This window comes from Scyliorhinus canicula, chromosome 21 (genome assembly GCF_902713615.1).
Source record: "Scyliorhinus canicula chromosome 21, sScyCan1.1, whole genome shotgun sequence".
In the NCBI taxonomy this organism is placed as follows: Eukaryota; Metazoa; Chordata; class Chondrichthyes; order Carcharhiniformes; family Scyliorhinidae; genus Scyliorhinus; species Scyliorhinus canicula.
The window spans coordinates 54,553,673-54,580,813 of NC_052166.1; the positions used below are offsets into that span (position 1 = coordinate 54,553,673).

Below are 27,141 nucleotides of genomic sequence, written 5' to 3' on the forward strand. Positions count from 1 at the left end.
AAAATTAATTCAGGAAATATTTAGCAGATCAATTAACAGGGCCTTGGGGCTCTAATTACATATAAAAATATAGAGCCGGTTTTGGGCACATATAGCGGGCTATCAAATAGGACTCTTGTTTTTTTGTGGCCTTGGTCGGGAACCCCTGCCAAGGCCGTTCAATGGAGTCATTACTGCACAGAACATCTGGAGAGAGAACTGAAAAGTTAGTATTTCATGTGTAACCTTTCAATAGAATTGGAAAAAGGGAATGGAAGGGCAAGGAAAGATTGAATAAACACATGAGAAAGATTTAATATGCATAAAATGACGTAAAGATAAGACAATATTAAATATTAGTGTGATATTAACATGTGATAATTTTAAAAGGCATTTAAGAATGTAACAGTGACGTAGGGTAGGAAATAAAAATAGCAGGAGTTGGTAAACTGCACCAGGACCTGAGGAGAAGAAAATGCAATCCAACACAACACCAAGATTGCCCCCCCCCCCAAAATTATAAGCAGCATCCAAAATTTCTTCCCAAAATGCCGACACACCAACCCAACATCAGCAATGAACGTTATAGTGATTGATTTCAATTATCTCAGACGATGTTAAGGCCAAGGACTTAATCAAGTTTGCAAACCATTTTGTTTTTGCTGTGGCTATGCAGAAGAACTGGAGAAACTTGAGAAGGAACTGGAAAGGAAAATGAAGGAGATTGAGCAGATGGAACTGGAGCAATCAAAGGCAACAGAGAATATTAGGAGGCAAGAACAATTGAACAACTCACTTAAACAGGAAAAACAACAACAAAAGAACAACTGCAAAGAACTGGAGGGAGAGGTGGAGACCAAAAATGAACTGGTATGATTTTGAATTGATAATGATATTAGAATGGTTAAAGCACAGAAAGAGGCCTTTCAGCCTGCAGTGCCTTTGCTGAATCTCTGCGAGAACAATGTACTATAGTGCCCCTCCTCTGCCTTTTCCTCTTACTCCTGCAAATCTTTTCACTTCAAATATTATCCTTTCTAAGCCGCAAACTGTATTGACACCCTTAACAGACTAAAGCGGTGTGTTCCCGATGATAACAATTGCTAAGTAAAAAGGTTTCTCATGTCGCCTCTGGTTCTTTTGTTAATTACTCTAAATCATCTTCTGATTCATGCCCCTTCCACCAATGGGAGAGCTTCTCCTGACCTGCTCTGTCCAAAGATCCCTCCAGATGTTAAACACCTCTGTCAAATCTCCTCTCAACTTTGCCTTCTCTAAGGAGAACAGCCCCAGCTTCTCATTTGAACCATTCTCATAATCCTTTCTGCAGGCTCTTGAATGTCTTCATGTTCTTCCTAAAATGTGGAGCCTAGAATTGGACAGAACTCCAGTTGAGGCCAAAACAGTACTTTCTAAAGGTTCACCATAACCTCCTTGCTTTTGTACTCTATGCCTCGAAGTGCCTGTCTACAAACGGTCAGTTTTGTCCTGGATTATTGTTGCTTAAACGTTTTCCCACCACCAAACCCACGAGCCTATAGTTGCAGGATTTATTCTTATTGCATAACTTTGGCAGCATCTCCTTCTATGCATTCGTACTCTGTGACCTCTGCCCTCACTAAAGTCCAGTAGGATCAACGATAATTAGCTTTAAATTACTCCTTTTATGTGCCTTTATGTACCTAATTGGCATCCCATGGCCAATGTGTGGGATTCTAATGCAGGTCCTTCTTGCCCCCAAATTAATTAGGACTGTTTCCCTTCGCTGGGAATCAGAAATGGGTACTCCCAACTAATTCCTCCTGCAACCCCCCTCCCCTACTCATCTCCTCCTCCTCCTCTTCCTCCTTCTCATCCTCCCGTCATCATGCCCTCTCTGGGCTATACTAAATTCAGCCCCTTTTGTCTCACCTTATTTGATTCTATTGGTAGGAGTGTAACATTTCTAACAATGTTAATTGTGAATGGAGTCATAAGAGATAGGAGAGACGTTGAATGAATACTTTTATTCAGTGTTCACCAAGGAGAGGGGCTATGATTTTGAGGATGAGAATGTGATACAGGCGGTAGGCTGGAGGAGGTAGATGTTCTGAGGGAAGATGTATTAGCAATTTTGAAAAACCTGAGGGTCGACAAGTCCCCTGGGCCAGATGGGATATATCCTAGGATTCTTTGGGAGGCAAGGGATGAGATTGCAGAGCCTTTGGCTTTGATCTTTGGGTCCTCACTGTCCACGGGGATAGTGCCAGAGGACTGGAGAGTGGCGAATGTTGATCCTCTGTTCAAGAAAGGGAATAGGAATGACTCTGGTAATTATAGGCCGGTAAGTCTTACTTCGGTGGTCGGTAAGTTAATGGAAAGGGTCCTGAGGGATAGGATTAATGACCATTTGGAAAGATGCAGCTTAATCCGGGATAGTCAACACGGATTCGTGAAGGGTAAGTCTTGCCTGACAAATTTGATTGAATTCTTTGAGGAGTTAACTAAGTGTGTAGATGAAGGTAGAGCAGTTGATGTCGTATACATGGACATACGTGGCGTTTGATAAGGTTCCCCATGGTCGGCTCATGAAGAAAGTAAGGAGGTGTGGATAGAGGCCAATTGGATAAGTAACTGGCTATCATATAGAAGACAGAGGGTGGTGGTGGATGGGAAATTTTCAGACTGGAGACCAGTTACCAGCGGTGTACCATAGGGATCAGTGCTGTGTCCTCTGCTATTTGTGATTTTTATAAGTGACTTGGAGGAGGGGGCTGAACGGTGGGTCAGTAAATTTGCTGATGACACCAAGATTGGTAGAGTAGTGGATGAGGTGGAGGCTGTTGTAGGCTGCAAAGAGACATTGATAGGATGCAGAGCTGGGCCGCAAAATGGCAGATGGAGTTTAGCCCTGAAAAATGTGAGGTGTTTCATTTTGGTAGGACAAATTTGAATGCGGATTACAGGGTCAACGGCAGGGTTCTAAGGAATGTGGAGGAACAGAGAGATCTTGGGGTTCATGTTCACAGGGGGTTCATGTCCACAGATCTCTGAAGGTTGCCACTCGAGTAGATAGAGCCGTGAAGAAGGCCTATAGTGTGTTGGAGTTTATTAACAGGGGGCTTGAGTTTAAGAGTCGTGGGGTTATGCTGCAACTGTACAAGACCCTGGTGAGACCACATTTGGAGTATTGTGTGCAGTTCTGGTCACCTCATTATAGGAAGGATGTGGAAGCATTGGAAAGGGTGCAAAGGAGATTTACCAGGATGCTGCCTGGATTGGAGGGTAGGTCTTATGAGGAAAGGTTGAGGGAGCTAGGGATTTTCTCTTTGGAGTGGAGGAGGATGAGAGGCGACTTAATAGAGGTTTGTAAGATGATGAGGGGGATAGATAGAGTGGACGTTCAGAGACTATTTCCTGGGGTGGATGTAGCTGTTACAAGGTGGCATAACTATAAGGTTCGGGGTGGGAGATATAGGAGGGATATCTGAGGTAGGTTCTTTACTCAGAGAATGGTTAGAGTGTGGAATGGACTGCCTGCTGTGATAATGGAGTTGGACACTTTAGGAACTTTCAAGCGGTTATTGGATAGGCTCATGGAGCACACCAGAATGACAGGGAGTGGGATAGCTTGATCTTGGTTTTGGACAAAGCTCGGCACAACATCGAAGGGCCTGTTCTGTGCTGTACTGTTCTATGTTCTAAAAGTATCTCAGAATTCATTTCTTGATACATTTTTTAAATCAATATTGTTATAGTGATGTATCTGAGCTTGAAACCCTTCTGAGTTTGATACCAAAAGTCTGACCATCAGATGAACGTGCTTCCCTAAATCTGATAAATGAATTGTTGTCATCAATTGTGCAAGTTTGCCTTTAATTCTGGAGCAAAATGTGCTGCATATACTTTTACACTCTTTACAAATATTTATAATTTGTGCTGACAACCTGTGCTTGCTTTTCTCCCTTTAGCTGGTATCATTGGTTATTCACAACACTCTCCCCGTTGCGTGCTGCATCCCTGTTCCCCAGTAAAGGCAGCCAGTGGAAAAATAGAATGTACAGCTAATCTATTTTTATCATCAACTGATCTGCCTGCTTGTTGAAATATGTAGAATTTTTGTTTAAGCAAAAACAAAATGTGTGCTGTGCTTTGTGCACTGCTCTTTTACTTGCATGCGGTGAGCACAACCGATATCATGTTTGTAAATGCTGGAGGCTGCTTGTTTTTGTCTCCATTTGATCAAGCAGATTGTTTTTAGCAGAGAGTTTTTCTTAAACTATGTTAACAATTTGTGTTTCATTTTACTTTTTTTTTAACCTGTTGCTTGTCTGTGGTTTTTCCTGCCACTGACTGCACACTTGCCTTCAGGTATCATAACATATAGCGCTCCTGTTGCATGCAGCAGGGATCACACAAAGGACTTCAGTGCTTGGGGTACAAAATCATATCTGAAACTTCTTATTGAATAAAACGTGACATATTGGTATAAAATAACACAATATTCATTCTGGTTAATGCTATTGGAAAACCTGCAAGATTTTGTATTAGTACTCTAGATCAAAAATGCTGTTAAAATAGTGGTCAGCTTAAAGAAATAAGAATCTTGCATCAGACAAAAAAAAATACATTCAATGAATGAATAAAAGCTTCCAAGCATTGCACCAATAACATGGAGGTGAAATGACTGCAGGATCTGCCACCAGTGGTGGTATATTGAGAAGTCTTCCAGCTTTAAACCAGCGCAAAGTGCTGGGAAGCAGGTTTCAGAGGTCAGGGTGAAACCCTGGAAGAATTTTAATTGTGGACCTTGGAATGAGTAGGGACTGATGAGGTCATGGGTGATGAGTGAGTTAGACTTCAAGCAGGGCAGATATATATGGGGCTGGATTCTCCGCCCTGCCACATTTCCGTTTCACCACGCTGGCGGGATGCTCCGTTACGCCGGCTAATCAATGGAGTTTCCCATTATGGGGCCGTCCCACGCCATTGGGAAACCCCCGGGCTGCCGGCAAAACGAAGCAACCCGTCGGCGGAGAATCCAGCCCATGGAATAGGTTCAGAGTTTGTATAGCAAATGGAACTGACAAATTAATGAAGATTTATGTTTCTTTATTTTATTCGACTGTTAAAAATTACAGAAGAAATATTTTCAAAAATATCCAAGTGTGATCTCTGTGTTCATTATTGTAATTTTTATTGTTTGTGTGTGTGTGCTTTTGATTTGACGTATTGAGAAAGATTTGAATAACAAAAAGAAAATGGAGAAATCTGTAATTCTAACTGTTGAGCTGTTAAATATCAACATTTGGTCATTTTAGATAAGCAATCTGTATATATAAAATATTAGGACTTTTTGGATAGTGACTACCACATGGAAAACAATAGCTTTACTTGTATCTGTGGATAACCTATCAAATTGGCGGAAAATAGTTTTAGATTTTTAAATCATTACTTAGTAATACCAAAGGATTTATTTTATATAAAAATGCATTTGATTTGCAATGTTAGACTTTGCTTGTCATGAAAACATCTGGTTGGTTGTTCTCATGTTTTAGAATGCTGACTTAGTGAAAGAAAGATCATTTTCATCACTAAACAGAAACAAAGGAGATGGATATCCCTTCAATTGGACAGCATCACACTTTGATTTATTGGGGTGAATTCTCCGCTACCCCAGCTGCATATTCCTTGGTGGCGTGCAGTTGCTGGCAGCGGGATTCTCTGTTCCCGCCACTGCCCAATGGGGTGTCCCATTGTAGCCACCTCATGCCGCTGGGAAACCCACGGACAGGGATGTGCTTCCGATGGAACGGAGAGTACCCCCAGTGGAGAATTCACCTCATTTTCTGTGTTTCTTGAGTTATTGGCTGATCATTTTTTCTGCCTCGGAAACTTGAGAGCAAGTCAACTTTAAGACCTAGAGGAGAAAGAAGAGCACACTTCACAAAAGAATTTCCATTTGTTAGACGTGATGAATACTATGCTTTGATATTTGTTTTTCATATTTTTATTCCTTCTCTGTGACAGCTGAAGCAGAAGACAGCAGAGTTGACACGGGCCTGTCATAAGCAGTATCAGCTGGAACAGGAACTGGCATTTTATAAAATTGATGCCAAGTTTGAGCCACTGCATCACTTTCCAGCTGCGGTAATGTATGACCTTACTTTATTAGGCTGCTTATCTATTGCTAATGACCAATTATGATCGAAGGCATTTCAAATCCGATGGAAGAAAGCAAAGTATATGATTACTTGTCTTATCTATTCTGCATTGAATTGCTTGCTATCCAACCATTCATACAATTACATCATGGTTCCTTTTTTTAGCTCATTTGAGTCTATCATTTTTAGCAAATTGATTTTTGGCCAACTTACAAACACAAAATGCAATTTCAAAGTATGGTAACACACGTTACAGTTTTTGAGGGTTTGTTTTCAAATAAATCATTAGGAATGCACAATAATAATTTATCTAATTAGACTGTAAAGTAGCATGGAACAATTGATTCAAGCATGATTAAATAGTGATAGTTTGAAATGTAAGTTTTAAGATTTTGCTTCGATGGAAGCTTAAGATGATGGGGTATGAGAACTTAAGTGATAGGAGTAGGCCATACAGATCCTCAAGCCTACTCTGCCATTCAGTAAGACCAAGGCAGATCTTCTACCTCAAATCCACCTACCCTGTCCAATTCCCATATCCTGGCATGAATGCACAGCAGAAACCCATTCCCAACTGAGAGCAAGAGAAAATTAATGTGCCTGGACAAGTTACAAATGGTTCTTGACTATCTCCTGGCAACCTATTTGAGTGATTTGGCAAACCTATTTGAGTGATTTGGCAAAGTTCTGGAAGTATATCTATTCACCTGTTCAATGCAGAATGTTATTGAGAGACACAAAAGGGTGTGAGCGCCAATCACTAATACCTCAATTCTTTTCATATTGTATCTTTCTTTGCAGGTCTGCGTTCATATTTTCACATGTTTCAGTCCTTGTTTTGTACTTAATAAACACTTTGTTATGATGTTCAATATTCTTATTTTCTATTAACAATTATAGAGGGATTTTTCCAAAGACTTCATTACGGTTCTTTTCACAAATTTCTTTGGACATGGCTGAGTGTTTTTATTTTGTGCAAAAGGTCACTGGATCTCAGATTAAATAACTTGAATTATAAGGAAAGAAAGACTTAGATTTATATTGGACTTTTCACAACCACAAGGCACCCCAAAGGGCGTGACAACTAATTAATACTCTTTTGAGGAGGGCGGCATGTTGACGCAGTGGTTACCACTGCTGCCTCACGGTGCTGAGGACTCTGGTTCGATCCTGGCCTCAGGTCACTGTCCGTGTGGAGTTTGCACAGTAAGAAGTCTTAAACACCAGGTTAAAGTCCAACAGGTTTGTTTCGAATCACTAGCTTTTGGAGCACAGCTCCTTCATCAGTGAGCTGCGCTCCGAAAGCTAGTGATTCAAAACATACCTGTTGGACTTTAACCTGGTGTAAGATTTCTTACTGTGCCCACCCCAGTCCAATGCCGGTATCTCCACATCGTGTGGAGTTTGCACATTCTCCCTGTGTCTACGTGGATCTCACCCCCACAAGGTAGGTGGATTGGCCACGCTAAATTGCCCATAATTGGAAAAAAGATTAATTGGGTACTTTAAATTTATTTTAAAAATAATTTCTTTTGAGGAGCAGTCATAAACTTTACTTTGAATTGAACCATTTTACAGAATTTTGAATTGGAAGAAATCCCTAATGAGAGCCCATACATTGGGAAGGCCAGATTCAAGAGAAACCTCTACATTCAAGAGGAACATATCGCTGATCCAGTGCAGCATGGAAAAGTTGGAAAAATTCAGTTTGATGAAGATGATCAGGTAAAAAATGAGGAAGTGAGTGCAAAACTTCATCAAGCACTGGATGTACAGCTGGAAGATAAAGAAAAGAAAATTCAGAAAGGTAATGAGTTCTAGAATTATGTTACCGAATTATGCACTTAAATTGCTTTTTAGTAGTGAAATATCAAAGTTGTAAAATTAAACAATCAAGTTTTTAAAAAAGACATATTTATATGAGTAAAGCTCTCAAAAATATTTAAAATGAATTACTTTAATAACCCAAATCCATCTAAGAATTTCCTATATGATAAATGGGACACAGGCCACATTGTACAAAACCTGAGAATCCAGGAATCTCCCAATTTTGATCCCTGGTGCAGCTGTTCTTAGTGAGAGCACTCACATTTGGCCTTGGAGTACCATGTTTCTCTTTTTTTATTATTAGTTTCTCTGTTTTTATTGCTTTATCAGAGTTACAAAGCCAGAGCTGAGTGTGGACAGGAGTAAACCCCTAATCTAGCTCCTTGCCTGCTCCAAAAAACAATTCAAATTGAATCCAATTCATGGTCCCCACAAGAGAGACATACCAGATCCAGGCATTACACCTGACCTCACGCTCATCTTAGCCAAAAGGTTGAGGATTAATCAGCAATGATTTCTACTACAGGTTGCCAATCAATGAGCCCCCCCACCTTCTGGAAAGTGTACGTGGGGGTATTGTTGGGTGAGATATCAGTCAGGTTCAGTGTGATTCCATCTACTGATTGAATACCTCATCGACATTCATTATCTTACCTGATGTTAAGAATGACACAAGTAAGGTAGCACCAGTGAAACGCTTGCGAGAAAGAAGCCATTTTTTTCACTTCCTTAAAATTATTACATAAAGTTGAAATCACAAGGGCCTTATTTTTAGTATTAAAAAAGGTATATTTTCTGAAAATAATGAGTTTTGAAGCCCAAAAATTCAACAACTATACTTCCTTTTCTTATAGGTGAAATGTATAAAGCTAACTCCACTTGTTTTTCAACAAGAAATTGTCAAATCCCATGACATTGGCAGTGTTAGACTGAAGTTGTGAAATTGGTGCAATGCCATATGTCAGTATTATTGATTCATTATAAATACATAAATAAATATAAAGAAGAAAAAGTTGTATTTTCACATTTATATATCTCAAAAAACAACCTTGAAACAGTAACTATAAAATAGGAGTATAACTTGCACATTATTGTGATTGAGAGTGGATTCTACTGTATTTATTTCATAAGAAATTTAAATTGCAAGCTTGATTTCTAAAACACAACTTTAGAAATTCCTAATGTACTGTGATTCTCAGATGCAGGTTAAACAATGCAAAAAGCAACAAAAAAATGTGGTTAGCATTGCTGCCTCACAGCACCAGGGACCCGGGTCCAGTTTCAGCATTGGGTGACTGTCTGTGCGGAGTTTGCATGTTCTCCCCATGTCTGCGTGGGTTTCCTCCGGGTGCTCCGGTTTCCTCCCACAGTCCAAAGGTAAGTGGATTGGCCATGCTAAATTGCCCCTTGGTTTCGGGGGATGAGCAGATTGGGTGGGATTGCAATAGGGCAGGGTAGTGAGTCCAGGTTAGGGTGCTCGTTCAGCGGGTCGGTGCAGACTGGATTGACAAATGGCTTCCTTCTGCACTGTAGGGATTCTATAATTCTATGAAAACTGGTAATAATGCTACTTAACATTCACATTCATACCACCTATTGTAATATTTCATAGCTGAAGAGTCGTTACAGCAATTACAGAGTGAAAAGGAAAGGACACAGCAGCAAGTTTTGAGAACAGTTGAAGAGCTGAAAAGTCTGGAGGAGTTGGCAGCACAAAAGCGGGTGTGTATTAGTTAATTAAGGATCTGCAAACCTGCAGTTGGAGATTATTTCATCAGCGAGTGTTTTCTGCATGAACAAACTCCATGAGTGTAGTGGGTAGAACAAGTAAAAAGTACACACAGCTGATATACACTCCTCGGTGGTTGGACAATGGGGTCAGAAAAATCTGCTGGTGAGGTAATCGCATTAAGTATCAATTTAAAAATTCCTGGTATTGGTGTGCATCCTAGTGCTGTCATTCTGAATGTACCTTCATGGGTATATTATGAATAAATGCTTATGAAACTTTGTGTATTTTAAATATGTAACACCTGTAAAGTTCAATAAGATACATTTTGCATATCGATCGTCAAGGAACAGTCTGATGTTTTAGCTTAGCTCCGTTCCTATTTATTTAAAAGCATTATCAGCAGCAATGGCTTCCTCACCACCAACCATTCGTGCCTGCTTAGATTCCAAAGCAGTCCGTTTCCATATGTAGCAAGGCCTGCACAACATTGGGCTGATAATGGCAAGTAGTATTCATGTCAGACAAGTGTCAGCAACGACCATCTTCAACAAGAGAGAAGCTAATCCTTGACATTTAATGGCATTACCATTGCTGAACCGCGCACTGTGACAACATCTTGATAGTTACTATTGACAAGAAACTGAACTGGGCCAGCCATATTAAGTATCATGGCTACAAGATCAAGACAGGGACTAGGAATTCTGCGGCAAGAAATTCATCTTCTGACTCCCAAAGCCTTTCCACAATCTAACGCACACGTCTGCAGTTGATTAAATGTTCTCTTTGGCTGTATAAATGCATCCCAATAACACCAAGAAGCTTGACACCACCCACGACAAAGCAGCCTGCTTAATTGGCACCTCATCCACCACCTTAAACATTCACCGCCTTCACCACCCAATGCACTATGGCAGCACTGTATATCATATGCAAGATGCAATGCAACAGCTCTCCATCATTTTTACAATAGCACCTTTCAAACCTATGACCTCTTCCACCCAGAAGGAGAAGGGCAACATATGCATGGGAACACCACATGCTGCAAGTTCTCCTCAAAGCCACACACCATCTTGACCTGGAACTATATCATTGTTCCTTCACTGGCACTGGGTCAAAATCCTGGAACACTCTTCCTAACTGCATTGTGGGTGTACCGACACAACATGGACTGCAGCAATTGAAGAAGGTGGCTTAGAGGCATCTTCTTAAGGGAAATTAGTGATGGCAAATGTTGCTCTAGCCAGTGATAGCCACATTTCTGCAAAATAAAATTAAAAACAGTCATCTCTATACTCCCATCTACAGGCATCAGGTTGATTTTTAATATGCCACATCTCTTACAAGTACATTGTGTTGTTCAGATTGCCTGTCTGATATAGTTGAGCAATATTTTTTCTCCAACTTAGAGTTAATAGCTGGAGTCTTCTCGAATTTAGTGGAATTTTTTGAGGACATTACCAGTGCAGTAGATAACGGGGAGCCGATGGATGTGGTATATCTGGATTTCCAGAAAGCCTTTGACAAGGTGCCACACAAAAGGTTGCTGCATAAGATAAAGATGCATGGCATTAAGGGTAAAGTAGTAGCATGGATAGAGGATTGGTTAATTAATAGAAAGCAAAGAGTTGGGATAAATGGGTGTTTCTCTGGTTGGCAATCAGTAGCTAGTGGTGTCCCTCAGGGATCCGTGTTGGGCCCACAATTGTTCACAATTTACATAGATGATTTGGAGTTGGGGACCAAGGGCAATGTGTCCAAATTTGCAGATGACACTAAGATGAGTGGTAAAGCGAAAAGTGCAGAGGATACTGGAAGTCTGCAGAGGGATTTGGATAGGTTAAGTGAATGGGCTCGGGTCTGGCAGATGGAATACAATGTTGACAAATGTGAGGTTATCCATTTTGGTAGGAATAACAGCAAACGGGATTATTATTTAAACGATAAAATATTAAAGCATGCTGCTGTTCAGAGAGACTTGGGTGTGCTAGTGCATGAGTCACAGAAGGTTGGTTTACAAGTGCAACAGGTGATTAAGAAGGCAAATGGAATTTTGTCCTTCATTGCTAGAGGGATGGAGTTTAAGACTAGGGAGGTTATGTTGCAATTGTATAAGGTGTTAGTGCGGCCACACCTGGAGTATTGTGTTCAGTTTTGGTCTCCTTACTTGAGAAAGGACGTACTGGCGCTGGAGGGTGTGCAGAGGAGATTCACTAGGTTAATCCCAGAGCTGAAGGGGTTGGATTATGAGGAGAGGTTGAGTAGACTGGGACTGTACTCGTCGGAATTTCGAAGGATGAGGGGGGATCTTATAGAAACATTTAAAATTATGAAGGTTATAGATAGGATAGATGCGGGCAGGTTGTTTCCACTGGCGGGTGACAGCAGAACTAGGGGACATAGCCTCAAAATAAGGGGAAGTAGATTTAGGACTGAGTTTAGGAGGAACTTCTTCACCCAAAGGGTTGTGAATCTATGGAATTCCTTGCCCAGTGAAGCAGTTGAGGCTCCTTCATTACATGTTTTTAAGGTAAAGATAGATAGTTTTTTGAAGAATAAAGGGATTAAGGGTTATGGTGTTCGGGCCGGAAAGTGGAGCTGAGTCCACAAAAGATCAGCCATGATCTAATTGAATGGCGGAGCAGGCTCGAGGGGCCAGATGGCCTACTCCTGCTCCTAGTTCTTATGTTCTTATGTTATCGTCCTGTCTGGCTATTTCCTCAAACTGCAAAACCAAGGCATTCGATTTCATCCCAACTATGCTTTGAATTTCAATCTTATTTTACACCTGTATAACATTACGAACCCTCTGCACCTTCATCACTAAAATATTTTTTGTTAAGTGTGTTTTTGCCATGATTCAATTGTTTTAACACTGTCTCTTCTGGTTTTCCCATCCTCAACAAATTTCAAAATGTCTAAAATACAGCCAGCTGCACCCTGCAGAAATCTAGTAGGGGTTCATCCCATGTAACAAACAGTGTGCCAGCTAGCTATTCCAGAGGCCACAGAAATAAGTACTTCCTAACATCTAACCTAGTTCTATGCTTGCATATCTTATACCTCTATCTCCTGGTCCCCCGAATTTAACCTATCAGATGCCCCTCAGCAAAGGCGTAATAGCTACAATAATCTGAATTTACCTATTAAAACTCCAGGTCAGGGTTGAAACAAAAATTATAGTCAGGCATGATATTGAAGCCTATCTGACTAGCATCTCGGGAAATCCATTAGCATATATACCTATCCTAACTGTATACAATCTGTGTATGTACCTATCTCTATGCACTTATCAATATTAACCTTCCTTCCTGTGTTCCGCTTTCTTTTTCAGTCTCACTTTTTTTATGTTAACATTGCCTCTTTGTATTAGGTGAAACAGTTGTGCTTTCTAGCTACACGTTTTGAGGCTCTCTCCCTCATAAATTCAGGGAATTCTAGTCTGACCACAGCCTAGTAAGCATTTATTTTTAGCAAACAATACATTTGATTAACATGTACTGTGTGAAAGTACCATTTTTTCTCTGAGGATAATGTTTGTTGCCCCACCTTTACTTATAGAGATATCACTTATTTGTGATTTAATCATATTCTGTTTGAATGTTTCCCTTACTATTTCAAAAGTTTTATTGCCTACCCACAGGTCAGCAACCCTTTGATTTTTAAAAAACATTTAGAGCACCCAATTATTTTTTTTTCCAGTTAAGGGGAAATTTATCATGGCCGATTCACCGAGCCTGCACATCTTTTTGGGTCGTGGGGGTGAGACACAAGCAGACAAGGGGAGAACGTGCAAACTCCACAGGGGCAGTGATCAAACCCGGATCCTCGGCACAATGAGGCAGCAGTGCTAACCACTGCACCATCGTGCCACCCGCAGCAACCCTTTGATATGTTATATATGGTGTTATGATCTCTGGAGAGACGAGTAACCTTTTCTAAAAATAATTAAGCCACAAAATTCCACATTTAAAAAAAATTGTTCATGGGTGTGGGTATCCCTGGCTTGGCCAGCATTTCTTGTCCATCTCTAATTTCCTTTGAGAAGGTGATGGTGGGCTGCTTTCTTGAACTGTTGCTGCCCATGTTGGTGTATCTCGCCACTGTTGTGCGGAAGCTAGTTGCCGGATTTTTGACTCAAACACAATGAAGCAACAGTGCAGTATAATGGCATTAAATGTCAAGGGGTTGGTTAGATCCTCACTTGTTGGAGGTGATCATTGCCTGCCGCTTGTATGGTGCGAAAACTAGAAACATAGAAAAAAAATGGGAGCAGGAGTAGGTCATTCGGTCCTTCGAGCCTGCTCCCCCACTCAACATGATTATGACTGATCCTCTATCAACGCCATACTCTAGCCCTCTCCCTTTAGAGTCTAGAAATCTATCTATTTCCTTATTAAATATATTCTATGATTTGGCCTCCATATGTAGAGAATTCCACATGTTAACCACTCTCTGAGTGAAGAAATTTCTCCTCATCTCAGTCCTAAATGGCCTACCCCATATCCTGAGACTGTTACCCTTTGATCTAGACCCCCCCCCCCCCCCACCCAATCCAGACTGTCCAGCTTGTCAGAATTTTATACGTTTCAATGAGATCCCCTCTCATTCTTCTAAATTCCAGTGAATACAGGCTCGGCCAACCCAATCTCCCCTCGTATGACAATCCTGCCACCCGAGGAATCGATTTAATTACCTTTGCTATGTTCCCTCCTTAGACCAAATGCACACAATGCTCCAGATGTTGTCTCACCAGGGCCTTGTAGAGCTGCAGTCAGACATCCCTGCACCCTGTACTGAAATCCTCTTGCAATGAAGGCCAACGTACGATTTAACTAACAGCTTGCTTTACCTGCATGCTTACTTTCAGTGACTGGTGTACTAGGACAGCCAGGTCCCTTTGCACATCAACATTTCCCAATCCATCACCATTTAAATAATACATGACACTTGCATCTCAAGCTGGAATGTTGTCCAGATTTTGCTGTGCATGGATGCAGTCTGCTTCAGCATCTGAGGAGTCGAAAATGGTCCTGAAAATTGTGCAATTATCAACGAATAATTCCACTTCTGACTAAATAATGGAGGAAAGTTAATTGATGAAACAACCAAAAATGGTTTGGCATTGGACACTGCCCTGTGGAACTCCTGCAGTGTTGTCCTGACACTGAGATGATTGGCCTTGAATAGCCACAACCTTTGTGATTGATCCTTTGTGCAAGGTATAACTCCAACCAGTGAAGATCTTGATTCCCATTGACTTTTTTTGCTAGGGCTCGTTGATGCTGCACTCAGTCAATTGCTGCCTTAATATTAAGGGCAGTCTCTCATCTCACCTCTTGAGTTCAGCTTTATTGTCTGTGCTGGACAAAGGTTGTAATGAAAACGTGAGCTGAGTGGTCCGGGTGGAACCCAAATTGAGCACAGTGAGTTGATTGTTGCGGAGTAAATACTGGTCGAGAGCACTTTTGCTGGTCCTTTCCATCATTTTGATGATGATCAAGAGTAGACTGATGAGGCGGTAATTGGTCTTTCTCCCAGTTTTAGTGGGCAGGACACACATACGTCATGTGAGAGTGCCTTTAAGAAATGTACCTTTAAGAAATGGGTGTTTATCAGTGATGTCAGAGTGTAGATGGAGCTGAGCTGTCTGTCAGCTTTTTACTTTTGTTTTAGGCTGTTTGCTGCAGGGTGTGTTTTAGTTTCATTTTCAGAGCTGGATAGCTGCAGTCACAGCCAGAAGGTGTACGAGTCTCTCTGTAATCTAAAAACTGTAAATCGATCCTTTGGTGATTTAAAACGAATAACTGCTCTTAGTAGTGACTTTAACCTGATGTGCTTCTGTTTCAAGGTTTTTTTTGTCTTCTGGATGTTAAAAGGACAACTTAAGGATTACTTAGTGTTGTATCCTTTTGGGGGTTGTATTTGAATTAATGGTTGCTAAGATGTTCACTATGTTTTAAAAAGGTTAACTTGAGTTCATAGAATAAACATTGTTTTGCTTTAAAAAATACTTTTCCATTTTTGCTGTACCACACCTGTAGATGCGCCGTGTGCTCCCCATACCACAATCTATTAAAAGGTGTGGGTCAGGTGAACTCCATGATACACTTAGGGGTTCTCTAAACCCTGGCCCATAACACATGGGCAATTTTCCACACTGTTGGGTGTCGTAACTGTACTGGAACATCTTGGCTAGGGGCGCAGCAAGTTTAGGAGAATGTCATCAGTGCATTTGCTAGAATGTTGTTAGGGCCCATAGCCTTTGCAGTATCCAGTGTCGTCAGCCATTTCTTGATATCACGTGGAGTGAATAGAATTGTCTGAAGACTAGCACCTATGATGCTGGAGACCTTTGGAGGAGACCAAGATTAATCAGAAAATCCCAACAGTGCAGGAGGCAGTTTGGAGCATTGAGTCTGCAGTGACCCTCTGAAAGAGTACCCTACCTAGGCCCTTGCCCTATCCCTGTAACTCTGTAACCCCACCTAACCTTTGGGCAATTTAGGAAACCTTTGGACACTAAAGGGCAATTTATCATGGCCAAGCCACCTAGCCTGCACATCTTTAGACTGTGGGTGGAAACTGGGCACCCGGAGGAAACCCATGCTGACACTGGGAGAATGTACAAAATCCACACAATCACCCAATGCTAGAATTGAAACTGGTTCCCTGGCCCTGTGAGCCAGCAGTGCTAATCATCTTGCTGCCCTAATCCACTCGGCATTTTTTGCTGAAGGTTATTACAAATGCCAAGTCTTTTTTGCAGTGACGTACTGTGTTCTCCCATCATTGAGAATGGGAAAATTTCTAGAGCCTCCTCCTGCAGCAAATCATTTAATTGTCTGCAATCATTCACAACTGGATGTGGCAGGACTGCTGAACTTAGATTTGATCCATTGCTGGATCCGCTATTTTACTTGCAAATGATCTTAAATGTAGCTTTACTAGGTTGACACCTCATTTTTAGGTATGCCTGGTGCTGCTCACTGCATGACCTCCTACACTCTTCATTGAACTGGGGCTGAATTCCTGGCTTGGTGGTAACGGTAGTGGGGGGATAATGCTGGACCATTAGATTACAGCTTGTGGTTGAATACAATTCTACTGATGCTAATGACCCACAGCGCCTCACAGATGCCCAGTTTTGAGTTCCTAGATCTGGTCAAAATCTATTCCATTTAGTAAATTGGTCGTGTCACAACATGATGGAGAGTATCCTCAGTGTGAAGATGGCCACTCCTGTGAATACTGTCATAGGCATATGCATACACAGGAAAGTTTATTATTGATTCTAAACAAGTAAAATACCATAGTTAGCACATCTAACTGGCAGTAAACTCTTGAGTTTTAACAGCAAAAATTAATGAGAGCTGAACATCACCCATACCTTCTGTTTGACAGAGGTTTGAGAAAGAAGATTGGAAAATAAGTGGGTTTTTTTACATAGCATTATTTTATGTCTATTCATGATTTAATTTTGCTTCATTATCTTAATTATTGCATAATTAATGGATCTCTCCCAGAGGTTTAACGGCCTCGCCGTGTCACCAAGTCGGGTGTGACAAAGCCGTTCAAACGCACCCATAGTGTTCCCCACACAAAAGAGAGGAAGTTGTTTCTGAGTGATCTTTGCCGCCTTTAGTGCATGTCCTGGCAGAGGCTTTGGAGCAAGCTGCCTGCTGATGTTTAATTGAGAAATGATGCATGATAATTTAAAGGAAAGAAAGGAGTAACTTAAAAATTGTGGTCTGAATACAAAATTAAAATTAAGGGTGAAATCGCAGGTATTATTATCAATGACCAAATGTCAAGCTTTTTAGTATCCTTGAAGGTTATTCAGGAAAATGTGATAACTACAATACTTTGACAAGATTTTAGGAGCTTTCATACGGAATCAACCTGAAAATTAACTTGGTGACGTATTCTGTACAATGTAATGTCATCCTTTCTACTCGACCTATAGATTTTAAAAGTTGAGAAGGATCAACTCCACCAGCAATTGGCACAGAAGATCCAGCTGATTAATGAATTGCGTCAGGAGGCCGAGAAGGTGGGGGAGCAGATGGAAAGACAGTGGAAGGAAATGGAGAAGAAACAGTATGAGATCGATGATCTGAGAAAGGTTCTGGAGTCTCTTGATCCCAAAGACCCTCGGCATGTGAGTAGAAATTAAAAAGAAAAGCCAAATTGATATCCTGCCTTGAATCATGTCACCAGGGTTTTCATTTCCTTTTGGAGGAGAGGAGAATATTTACATATTCAATTCAGTAGAACCAAAATCTATTTATTGCATTGAATATTTTGAAGCTGCTACATAGTGTGAAAATTGACGATTTTAAAAAGGTAATGATTTCATGATTTGTTTTCATGTGTTCAGGCCACCTTGGTTCTTCCCCAATGCCATTTTTCTCCTAATACTGGTCTCCTTCAGTTCCTCCCTCTTACTAAACCCTGTGTTCCACAACGTTTCTGGTATGTTATTCTTTGGGGTTAGAGAGCTTTAAGGCGTGAAAAGTCAATAGCCTAGCAGGAGCATGTGAATGTTACTTAGCAACTAGAAGCCCTTTTAGGGTAGGAAGGCTTTTGAGTTTTCGTTTTTAGCTGAATTTATTTGCAGTTGAAGATAGGAAACCAGGGAGTAAACATCTCTCAATTCTGCCAGGAAAAGGCAAACTGGACAGAATGAGTGAACTGCAAAAAGGCAGACTTCCTAAAATCCCAGATACAATTTCGATGACCAGGGAACTGAGATAGAAAAGATATCTGAAGAAGACAGAACAAACCAGGGTATTGTTCAGGAAAATTCAAGAGAAAAGCATACAAAGTGTTGAGTGAAGAGGACAACTGCAGTAACCAGAGTTAAAATGGGAAAACAGATTTCAGAGGTAAATAAAAGGTTTAATGCCATTTTAATAGCGTTTGGGAATTAAGTTAAAGCAGTTAACAACTTATACTATAGTCAAGACAAGTAAATCCTGAAGGGGGAGTTATAAAATCTGAATGCTGGATAATTTGTTAAAAGTGGAGTGGAAGCTTTATTTGGAAGAGTAACTTAGAAAATCCTGGACTGGATTTTGGAATGCAAATCACTGATCATAGAATCATAAAATCTCTACAGTGCAGAAACAGGCCATTCGGCCCATCAAGCCTGCACTGACCCTCTGAAAGAGCACCCTACCTTGGCCCACTCCCCTGCCCTATCCCGTAACATCACCTAAACTGTACATCTATGGACACTAAGGGGCAATTTAGCGTGACCAATCCACCTAACCTGCACATCTTTGGACTTAGGAGGAAACCAGCGCACGTGGGGAAAACCCACACAGTCATGGGGAGAAAGTACAAACTTCACACAGATAGTCGCCCAAGTCCAGAATTGAACCTGGTCCCTGGCGCTGTGAGGCAGCACTGCTAACCACTGTGCCACCATGATGGAAAGTATTGAGAATGTAGATTTTAAAGTGTGTTTTTTGGGACTGGAGATTAGAATCTCTCATATGACAATCATCTGGGGGAATTTTGACATTCACAGGCATTCACTTGGGTTCAGAGTGGAGAGTGTATTTGACCAAAACCAACTTGTGTGTTTAAAGGAACTTTGTGTTTCTGAGACCATAGTAGTTTAAGATATGTTTTCCAACAACAAATTTTATCCCAACAATGAAAAGAGAAAAACAATAACCTCTCCCGCCTCCAATACAAAAACAATAAATTAACAACAAGAAAGAGTAATAAGCATTGAACCATAAGAACAAACCCCCATAACGAACCCGTAGTCACCTCCACCCCCGGGTTGCTGCTGAAATTGACCACCCTCTAATGCTCCGCCAGGAAATCAAGAAAAGGCTGCCACCGCCGGAAGAACCCTTGCACCGACCCCCTCAGGGCAAACTTGACCCCCTCCAGTTTAATGAACCCGGCCATGTCGTTGATCCAGGATGCCGGGCTCGGGGGCTTCGCGTCCCTCCACTACAAAAGGATGCTTCGCCGGGTTACTAGGGACGCAAAAGCCAGAATACTGGCCTCTCTCGCCTCCTGCACTCCCGGCTCCGATGCTACCCCAAAAATAGTGAGCCCCCAGCCCGGTTCCAGCCTGGAGAAAACCACCCAGTTCAAGGTCCCCACCACCCCCTCCAGAAACCCTCCAACGCCGGACACGCCCAGAACATGTGGGTGTGATTCGCTGGGCTCCCCGAACACCTACCACACCTGTCCTCACCCCCAAAGAACTGGCTCAGCCTGGTCCCAGTCATATGCGCCCTATGCAGCACCTTTATCTGAATTAGGAGGAATTCACCCTCCCCAAGGCACCCGCCCACGTCCCCTCGTCAATCTCCTCCCCCAACTCCTCCTCCCACTTCGCTTTCAGCTCCTCCACCGAGGCCTCCTCCCCCTCCTGCATCACCTGATAAATTGCAGAGATCCTACCCTCGCCGACCCATGTCCTCGAGAGCACCCTGTCCTGAACCCCCCTTGGCGGCAATAGCGGAAACTCCGCTACCTGCCGCCTAACAAACGCCCTAATCTGCATGTACCTAAAGGAATTCCCTGCGGGTAGACCCCACTTCCCCTCCAACTCCTCTAAGGTCACAAACTTCCCGTCTAGGAAGAGGTCCCCCATCCGCCTGATACCTGCCCTGTGCCAACTCAAAAACCCTCCATCAATCCTCCCTGGTACAAACCGGTGGTTCCCCTGTATCGGGGACCAAACCGAGGCCTTCACTTTTCCCCTTGCCTCCTCCACTGCCCCCAGATTTTGAGGGTACCCACCACTACCGCACTCGAAGAGTACCTTGCCGGGGGGAGCGGCAACGGGGCCGTCACCAGCGCCTTTAAACTCGTGCCCACACAGGACGCCGCCTCCATCCTCTTCCTTGCGGCTCCCTCCCCCTCCATCACCCACCTACGAATCATTACAACGTTCGCAGCCCAGTAATACCCACACAAGTTGGGCAGCGCCAATCCACCCACCTCCCTGCCTCGCTCCAAGAATACCCTCCTCACCCTCTGGGTCTTCTGCGCCCACACGAACCCCGTAATGCTCCTGTTAACCTTCCTAAAGAAAGCCTTCGGAATCATAATGGGTAAACATTGGAAGAGAAACAGAAACCTGGGGAGCACCGTCATCTTAACTGACTGGATCCTGCCCGCTAGGGAGAGTGGCAACACATCCCACCTCCTGAACTCCTCCTCCATCTTCTCCACCAGCCTCGTGAAGTTTAACCTATGCAGGGCCCCCCAGCTCCTGGCTATCTGGACTCCCAGGTGTCTGAAGCTCTGTACCCTGTCAAAAGCCTTCTCCGCATCCATCAATGCCACTATTTCCGCCTTCCCGTCCACCGCCGACATCATTATGACGTTAAGAATCCGCCGCACATTGACATTCAGCTGCCTCCCCCTTGCAAAACCCGTTTGGTCCTCGTGAATGACCTGCGGGACCACATCCTCCACCCTCCTGGCCAGTATCTTCACCAGCAGCTTCGCGTCCACATTGAGGAGCGAGATCGGCCTGTAAGATCCACACTGGAGGGGGTCCTTACCCCGCTTCAAGATCAAAGAAATTAATGCTCTGGACATCGTCGGGGGAAAGGCCCCCCCTCCCTTGCCTCATTCAGGGGCCGACCAGGTCTGAGAACTTCTTGTAAAATTCCGCCGGGAACCTGTCAGGCCCCGTTGTCTTCCCTGACTGCATACTCCCCATCGCCTGGATCAGCTCCTCCAACTCGATTGGGGCCCCCAGACCCTCCGCCCGCTCCTCCCCCACTCTCGGGAACTCCAGCTTGTCCAAGAAGCGGTCCATCCCACCCTCCTCCCCAGGGGCCACTGACCGGTACAACTCCTCATAAAAGGACCTGAACACCCCGTTAATGCCCCTTGCACTCCGCACCAGGTTCCCTCCTACATCTCTAACTCCCCCTATCTCCCTCACCGCCTCCCGCTTCCGGAGCTGGTGGGCCAACATCTGACTTGCCTTCTCCCCGTACTCATATATCACCCCCTGCGCCCTCCTCCACTGCGCCTCCGCTTTCCCGGTGGTCAATATGTCAAACTCCGCTTGGAGACTACGACGCTTCCTCAAAAGCCCCTCTTCCAGGACCTCTGCATACCTCCTGTCCACCCGTACCATTTCTTCCACCAACCTCTCCCTCTCATTTTTCTCCCCCCTCCCTGTGTGCCCTAATAGAAATCAGCTCCCCTCTGACCACCGCCTTCAACTCCTCCCAGACCACCCCACCTGCACCTCCCCATTGTCATTAGCTTCCAAATACCCCTCTATACACCTACGGACCCGCCCACATACCTCCTCATCCGACAGCAGCCCCACATCTAACCTCCACAGCGGGCGTTGATCCTTCCCCTCCCCCAGCTCCAGGTCCACCGAACGTGGAGCGTGGTCTGATATGGCTATCGCCGAGTACTCCGCCCCTACCACCCTCGGAATCAGCGCCCTGTTGAAGACAAAAAAGTCGATCCGGGAGAAAAACGTGAACTCCCTACCTCCCGGCCTCATAAACCTCCAAGGGTCCATCCCTCTCATCTGGTCCATAAACCCCCTCAACACTGTGGCCGCCGCCGGCCTATTACCGGTCCTAGACCTCGAACGATCCAGGGCCGGGTCCAGCACTGTATTAAAATCCCCTCCCAATATCAAACCCCCCGTCTCAAGGTCTGGAATCCGGTTCAGCATGTGCCGCATGAAGCCTGCATCGTCCCAATTTGGGGCGTACACATTGACCAGCACCACCCGCTCCCCTTGGAGTCTACCGCTCACCATTACGTATCTGCCACAGCTATCCGCCACCACACGCGACTCCACAAATGACGAGCTCTTTCCCACCAAAATTGCCACCCCCCGGTTCCTCGCATCTAACCCCAAATGGAACACTTGTCCAACCCACACTCTTCTCAGCCTAACCTGATCCGCCACCCTAAGGTGCGTTTCCTGGAGCATAGCCATGTCCGCCCCTAGCCCCTTCAAGTGCACCATCACATGGCCCTGCTTCACCGGTCCATTCAGCCCCCTTGCATTCCATGTGACCAGCCGAATCGGGGGGTCTTCCCCCTCCCTCTGCGCCGGTCAGCCATAACTCTGCCTCGGACCACCACGTGCCCGCAGTACCTCCATGGCCTGTTCCCCACGGTGGCAGATCCCCATCCCGACCCCTCCCCCCAATCACCATCTGTTCCCCTTTGGCCCTACCAGCAGCAACCTGGTACACCCCCCCCCCCCCCCCCCCCCCCCCTGGTGACACAACCGCCACTCCCCCCACCTGGTGCAGGCCCCTCCCACTCCGCCTCCAGTGCGCAAGAAAAGCCCGCGCTTCCATCTGAAACCCCATCCCCCGACCTAAAACGCGGGAAAGAAAAGGGCACGCGACCCAACGGGCCTGCAATGCAGCTCCCCAACCCTCCACCAGTGAGAAAGGCCCCAAAATAAATAATTGAAAAGCCCCAAAAAGAGAAAAAACAAAAAAGGACCAACAAAGAAGTACCAGGGATAACAGAGCCTCCGGACAATATACATCAGTCCCCAAATCCCCCTTAGTCCTCAGTTCGAGTCCAGCTTCTCTGCCTGGATGAAGTCCCAGGCATCTTCCGGGGAGTCAAAATAGAGCTAGCGGTCTTTATAAGTGACCCAGAGGCGTGCCGGCAGTAGCAGACCGAACTTCACCCCTTTCTTGTGGAGCACTGTCTTCGACCGGTTAAAACCAGCCCTTTTTGCCACCTCCGCGATCCAGTCCTGATAAATCCGGATCTCTGCTTTCTCCCACCTGCTGCTTCTCCTTTTTAGCCCATCTCAGCACACACTCACGGTCGACGAAGCGGTGAAAACGGACCAGCACCGCCCTTGGCGGCTCGTTCGGCCTGGGCTTTCTCAGCAACACTCGATGGGCACCCTCCAGCTCCAAGGGCCCTTGGAAGGACCCCGCACCCATTAGCGAGTTCAGCATCAAGGCCACATAGGGCCCCAGGTCTGATCCCTCCAGCCCCTCCGCGAGGCCCAGGATCCGCAATTTCTTCCGCCGTGAGCGGCTCTCCATTTCCTCCATCCTCGCTTGCCATATTTTGTGGAACGCCTCATGCAATTCCACCTTCACTGCCAGGCCTAGGATTTCATCCTCATTCTCCGAGGCCTTTTGCCGTAACTCGCGGATCTCTGCACCCTGAGCCGTCTGAGTCGCCATGAGCTTATCCAGTGAGGCCTTAAGCGGTTCCAGCAGCTCAGATTTCAGCTCTCTGAAGCAGCTCCTGCTGCTCCTGTGGCTACTGCTGCCACGCTGCTGGTTCCCCGCCCGCCGCCATCTTGTTCTTCGTGCCTCGCACCTTTCTTTGCTCCAAAGCCGATTTTTTGACCGCCCCGCTCCTGGTCCAGTCCATCCACCAGCAGATATTTGCAGCAGATGTGTTTCCCCACCGGGAAAAGTCCAGCCAGTGCCGCTACGGGCCCTTAAAAGAGCCCAAAAGACCGAAAAAACGAGAGCCACCGAACGTGCGGCTTAGCTCCGCATCACCACAACCGGAAGTCATCTGTATTAATCTTAAGATCTATTTGTATTTGTTAAACTAAGGAGGGAGTAAAGGAGTATTCTATCAGAATCCAATTTTTCATGTTTAATATTTTTTTCTTGTTAAAACTAATTAGCTGTCCTGTGACTATTCTTCTACGTTTTCTAACAAAAAAATAAAAGTTAGTCTTTTGAGCCAGGGTTCTATTCTGGGATCTTCCCATCCAGTTATAACATTAACTGGGACCGTAACACAGTTAATATCTGAAGAATATGGATTAGCCATTTTTAAAAAGATTTTAGTTTATTGTATATTTGTTCTGTGAAGTAAACCAGTGTAAATTGTCATAACCTTTCCACAGAGCATAAATAATGGTAGCTTGGAAGTCTTTTTCTAAACTAAGTGACAGATTGTGTTCAAAGGTTGATTGTTCTATATCTGTTTAAATACATTGGGTAAATATGAAGTGTTCTGTCTGCGTTAGTTATAATCTCTAAAGTGATATTTTAATGTGTTTTTTTACCATTTCTATTTGAGTGTTGTCATGTAAACACAGTACGGAACCATACACGATGAGGCAGATTTTTCTGAAATGTGTCTGACAGCACACGCCGTAATTAATATGCTAATCTGTCAGAACCTTTTAACGGAAAGAGATAATCTGTGAACTGTGAATCACAACCAGTTGCTGGATATTTTATAATGCTCTGCCTGTTGGCTTCACGAAAACAGCATCTTGCTCTTAACCTCACCTTGATTTCCATGACGTTGTTATACTTGCGCATTAATTAACCACAGAAAGTAATATCTAGTCATTAATAGTGTATACAACTTTTAATAATATAATAATTGTATTTTTAAAATTTATTCAGGTTTTTAATATTTTAATACTTTAAATGTACAACACAACACAACAAAGCAAAAACAACAAAGGCCCCACCCCACCCCCTCCACCCCCCAATAACCGAAGCCAAAAGCCCTACTTTGCTCCCACCCCCTCCCTTAACATCTGACGGTAACCAACTCTTTAAAATATATTATAAACACCCTGGGCTGGATTCTCCACACCCCGACACTGAAATCGTGGCCGGCGCCAGGGTGGGGAATCCATTTCCGTGCACGGAATCGGGACCGGCGCCAGTTCCCCGATTCTCCGGGACCCGAAAAGCGCCGTAATTGTACGCCGTGCCGTGAATCACCTACCTGCAGCCATTGCTGGAGGCCCACCCCGCTATTCTCTGCCGGGGTACTAGCGTGACGTCCAGAGCCACCACAATCGCATTACAAGCATTTCCTTCAGTGCCATCCCCAGCCTTATACGTGCCCGGGATATTTTTGAGCGAGCGGTCAAGGTCGGGCACGCGGCCGATCGGGGCACTTTTTGGGAAGTCCAGCTCCTCGGTCTGAGTCCGCCATGGAGCACGGCGGTCCGCTGGAAGCCGCCGCCGTGGGCATGCACGGCCTACGACCCGGAAGTGCAGGGGCCCGTATCTACAGCAAAAGCTGCTAGTTTCATGCCGAGTCCCTGCTGGCCCCCTACGGACTATGAATATTTGGCCCTTTCATGGCAGTTTTTCTGTTGTGAAAGGCCACAGTTTTACTACAGCGTGGGAACATAGTCCCAAAACGGAGAATCCAGCCCCCTATCTCTTGTGGAACCCTTCACTCACCCCCTTCAAAATAAATTTGACCGTTACCAAATACAAAAACTCCCATCAGATTCCCCCAGCAATACCGAGGTTCAGGGTGGAGAAGCTGACCTCCACCCCAACAGGACATACCTTGCGAGCAACAGCGAGGCGAAGACTAAAATATCTGCCTCTGCTCCCGTCTGCAGCTTCGGCAAATCTGACACCCCAATTATGGCCCCCAGGGCACTGGGCTCCAAATCTACGTGCAAGATCGCAGACATGGTGCTGAAGATCGACCTCCAAAATTTCTCCCACTTCGGGCTGGACCAGCACATATGTACATGGTTGGCCGGACCCCATCGTACCGTTCCACCCCCTCAATCAATCTGCTCAGACTTGACTTCAGCAGGTGCATCTATGTACCACCTTTCGCTATATCAACACCAGTCTCAAGCACGAGGTTGAGGCATTCACCCTCCGCAGCACCTCGCATTACAAGCACTTCCTTCAGTGCCATCCCCAGCTCCTCCTCCCACTTAGCCATATCCTCCTCCAAAATCCTCCCCTATATCAATGAAGTGACCCCCCTCTAGCCCCATCACCGACAGCACCCCCTCCAACAATGAGGAGGGTGGTGCCACCGGAAAAGTCGGGAAAATAATCTTAGCAAAATCCCGCACCCGCATGTACCTGAATACCTTCTCCCACGGAATCCCAAACTTCTCTTCCAACTCTTCCAAATTCGCAAACTGCACTTATAGAAATAAGTCCTTCATTTCCATCACACTCCGTTCCTCCCATCCCCGAACCCTAGCACCCAACCTAGCTGGCTCAAGCTCATGGTTTCCTCGGATCGGTATCCACCTTGACCCCGTTCCTAACCTGAAGTGCAGCCAAAATTGCCTCTATATCTTTAACACGGGACACCACCACGGGACTCCACAAATAGTTCACTTGGGCGAACAGGAGCGGCGCCGTTGCCAGCGCCCGCAACCCCTACCCCTTACAAGACCCTACCACCATCTTTACCCACAAAGCCTCCGGCTCCCTGCCCAAACCTTCTCAGTGTTTGCCGCCGAATAATAGTACAATAGGTTTGGAAGGGCCAAGCTCCCTGACTGCCACCCTCATGAAGCACTGTCTTCCTAATCCTTGCTACCGTACTTGCCCAAATAAATGACAAAATCAACCGTTCCACCCCATAAAGAATGTTTTCGGCAAAAAGACCAGCATGCACTGAAATAAAAAAAAAAACGCGGCAAAATATTCATCTTAATTGCCTGCACCCGGCTTGCCAACGATAGGGGAAGGCTGTCCCATC

General features: G+C 44.6%; 1 protein-coding gene across 5 annotated transcripts in view; it reads left to right on the forward strand.

Moving 5' to 3' along the window:
* Positions 1-27,141, forward strand: part of cntrl (centriolin) — a 178,763-nt gene that overhangs the window by 23,055 nt on the left and 128,567 nt on the right. For all 5 annotated transcript variants that reach the window (XM_038781660.1, XM_038781659.1, XM_038781661.1 and 2 more), the window contains 5 exons: positions 656-849; positions 5,989-6,108; positions 7,701-7,929; positions 9,562-9,671; positions 17,645-17,839. In XM_038781660.1, coding sequence (XP_038637588.1) covers positions 656-849; positions 5,989-6,108; positions 7,701-7,929; positions 9,562-9,671; positions 17,645-17,839 — 848 coding nt within the window. The remainder of the gene's footprint in view (positions 1-655; positions 850-5,988; positions 6,109-7,700; positions 7,930-9,561; positions 9,672-17,644; positions 17,840-27,141) is intronic.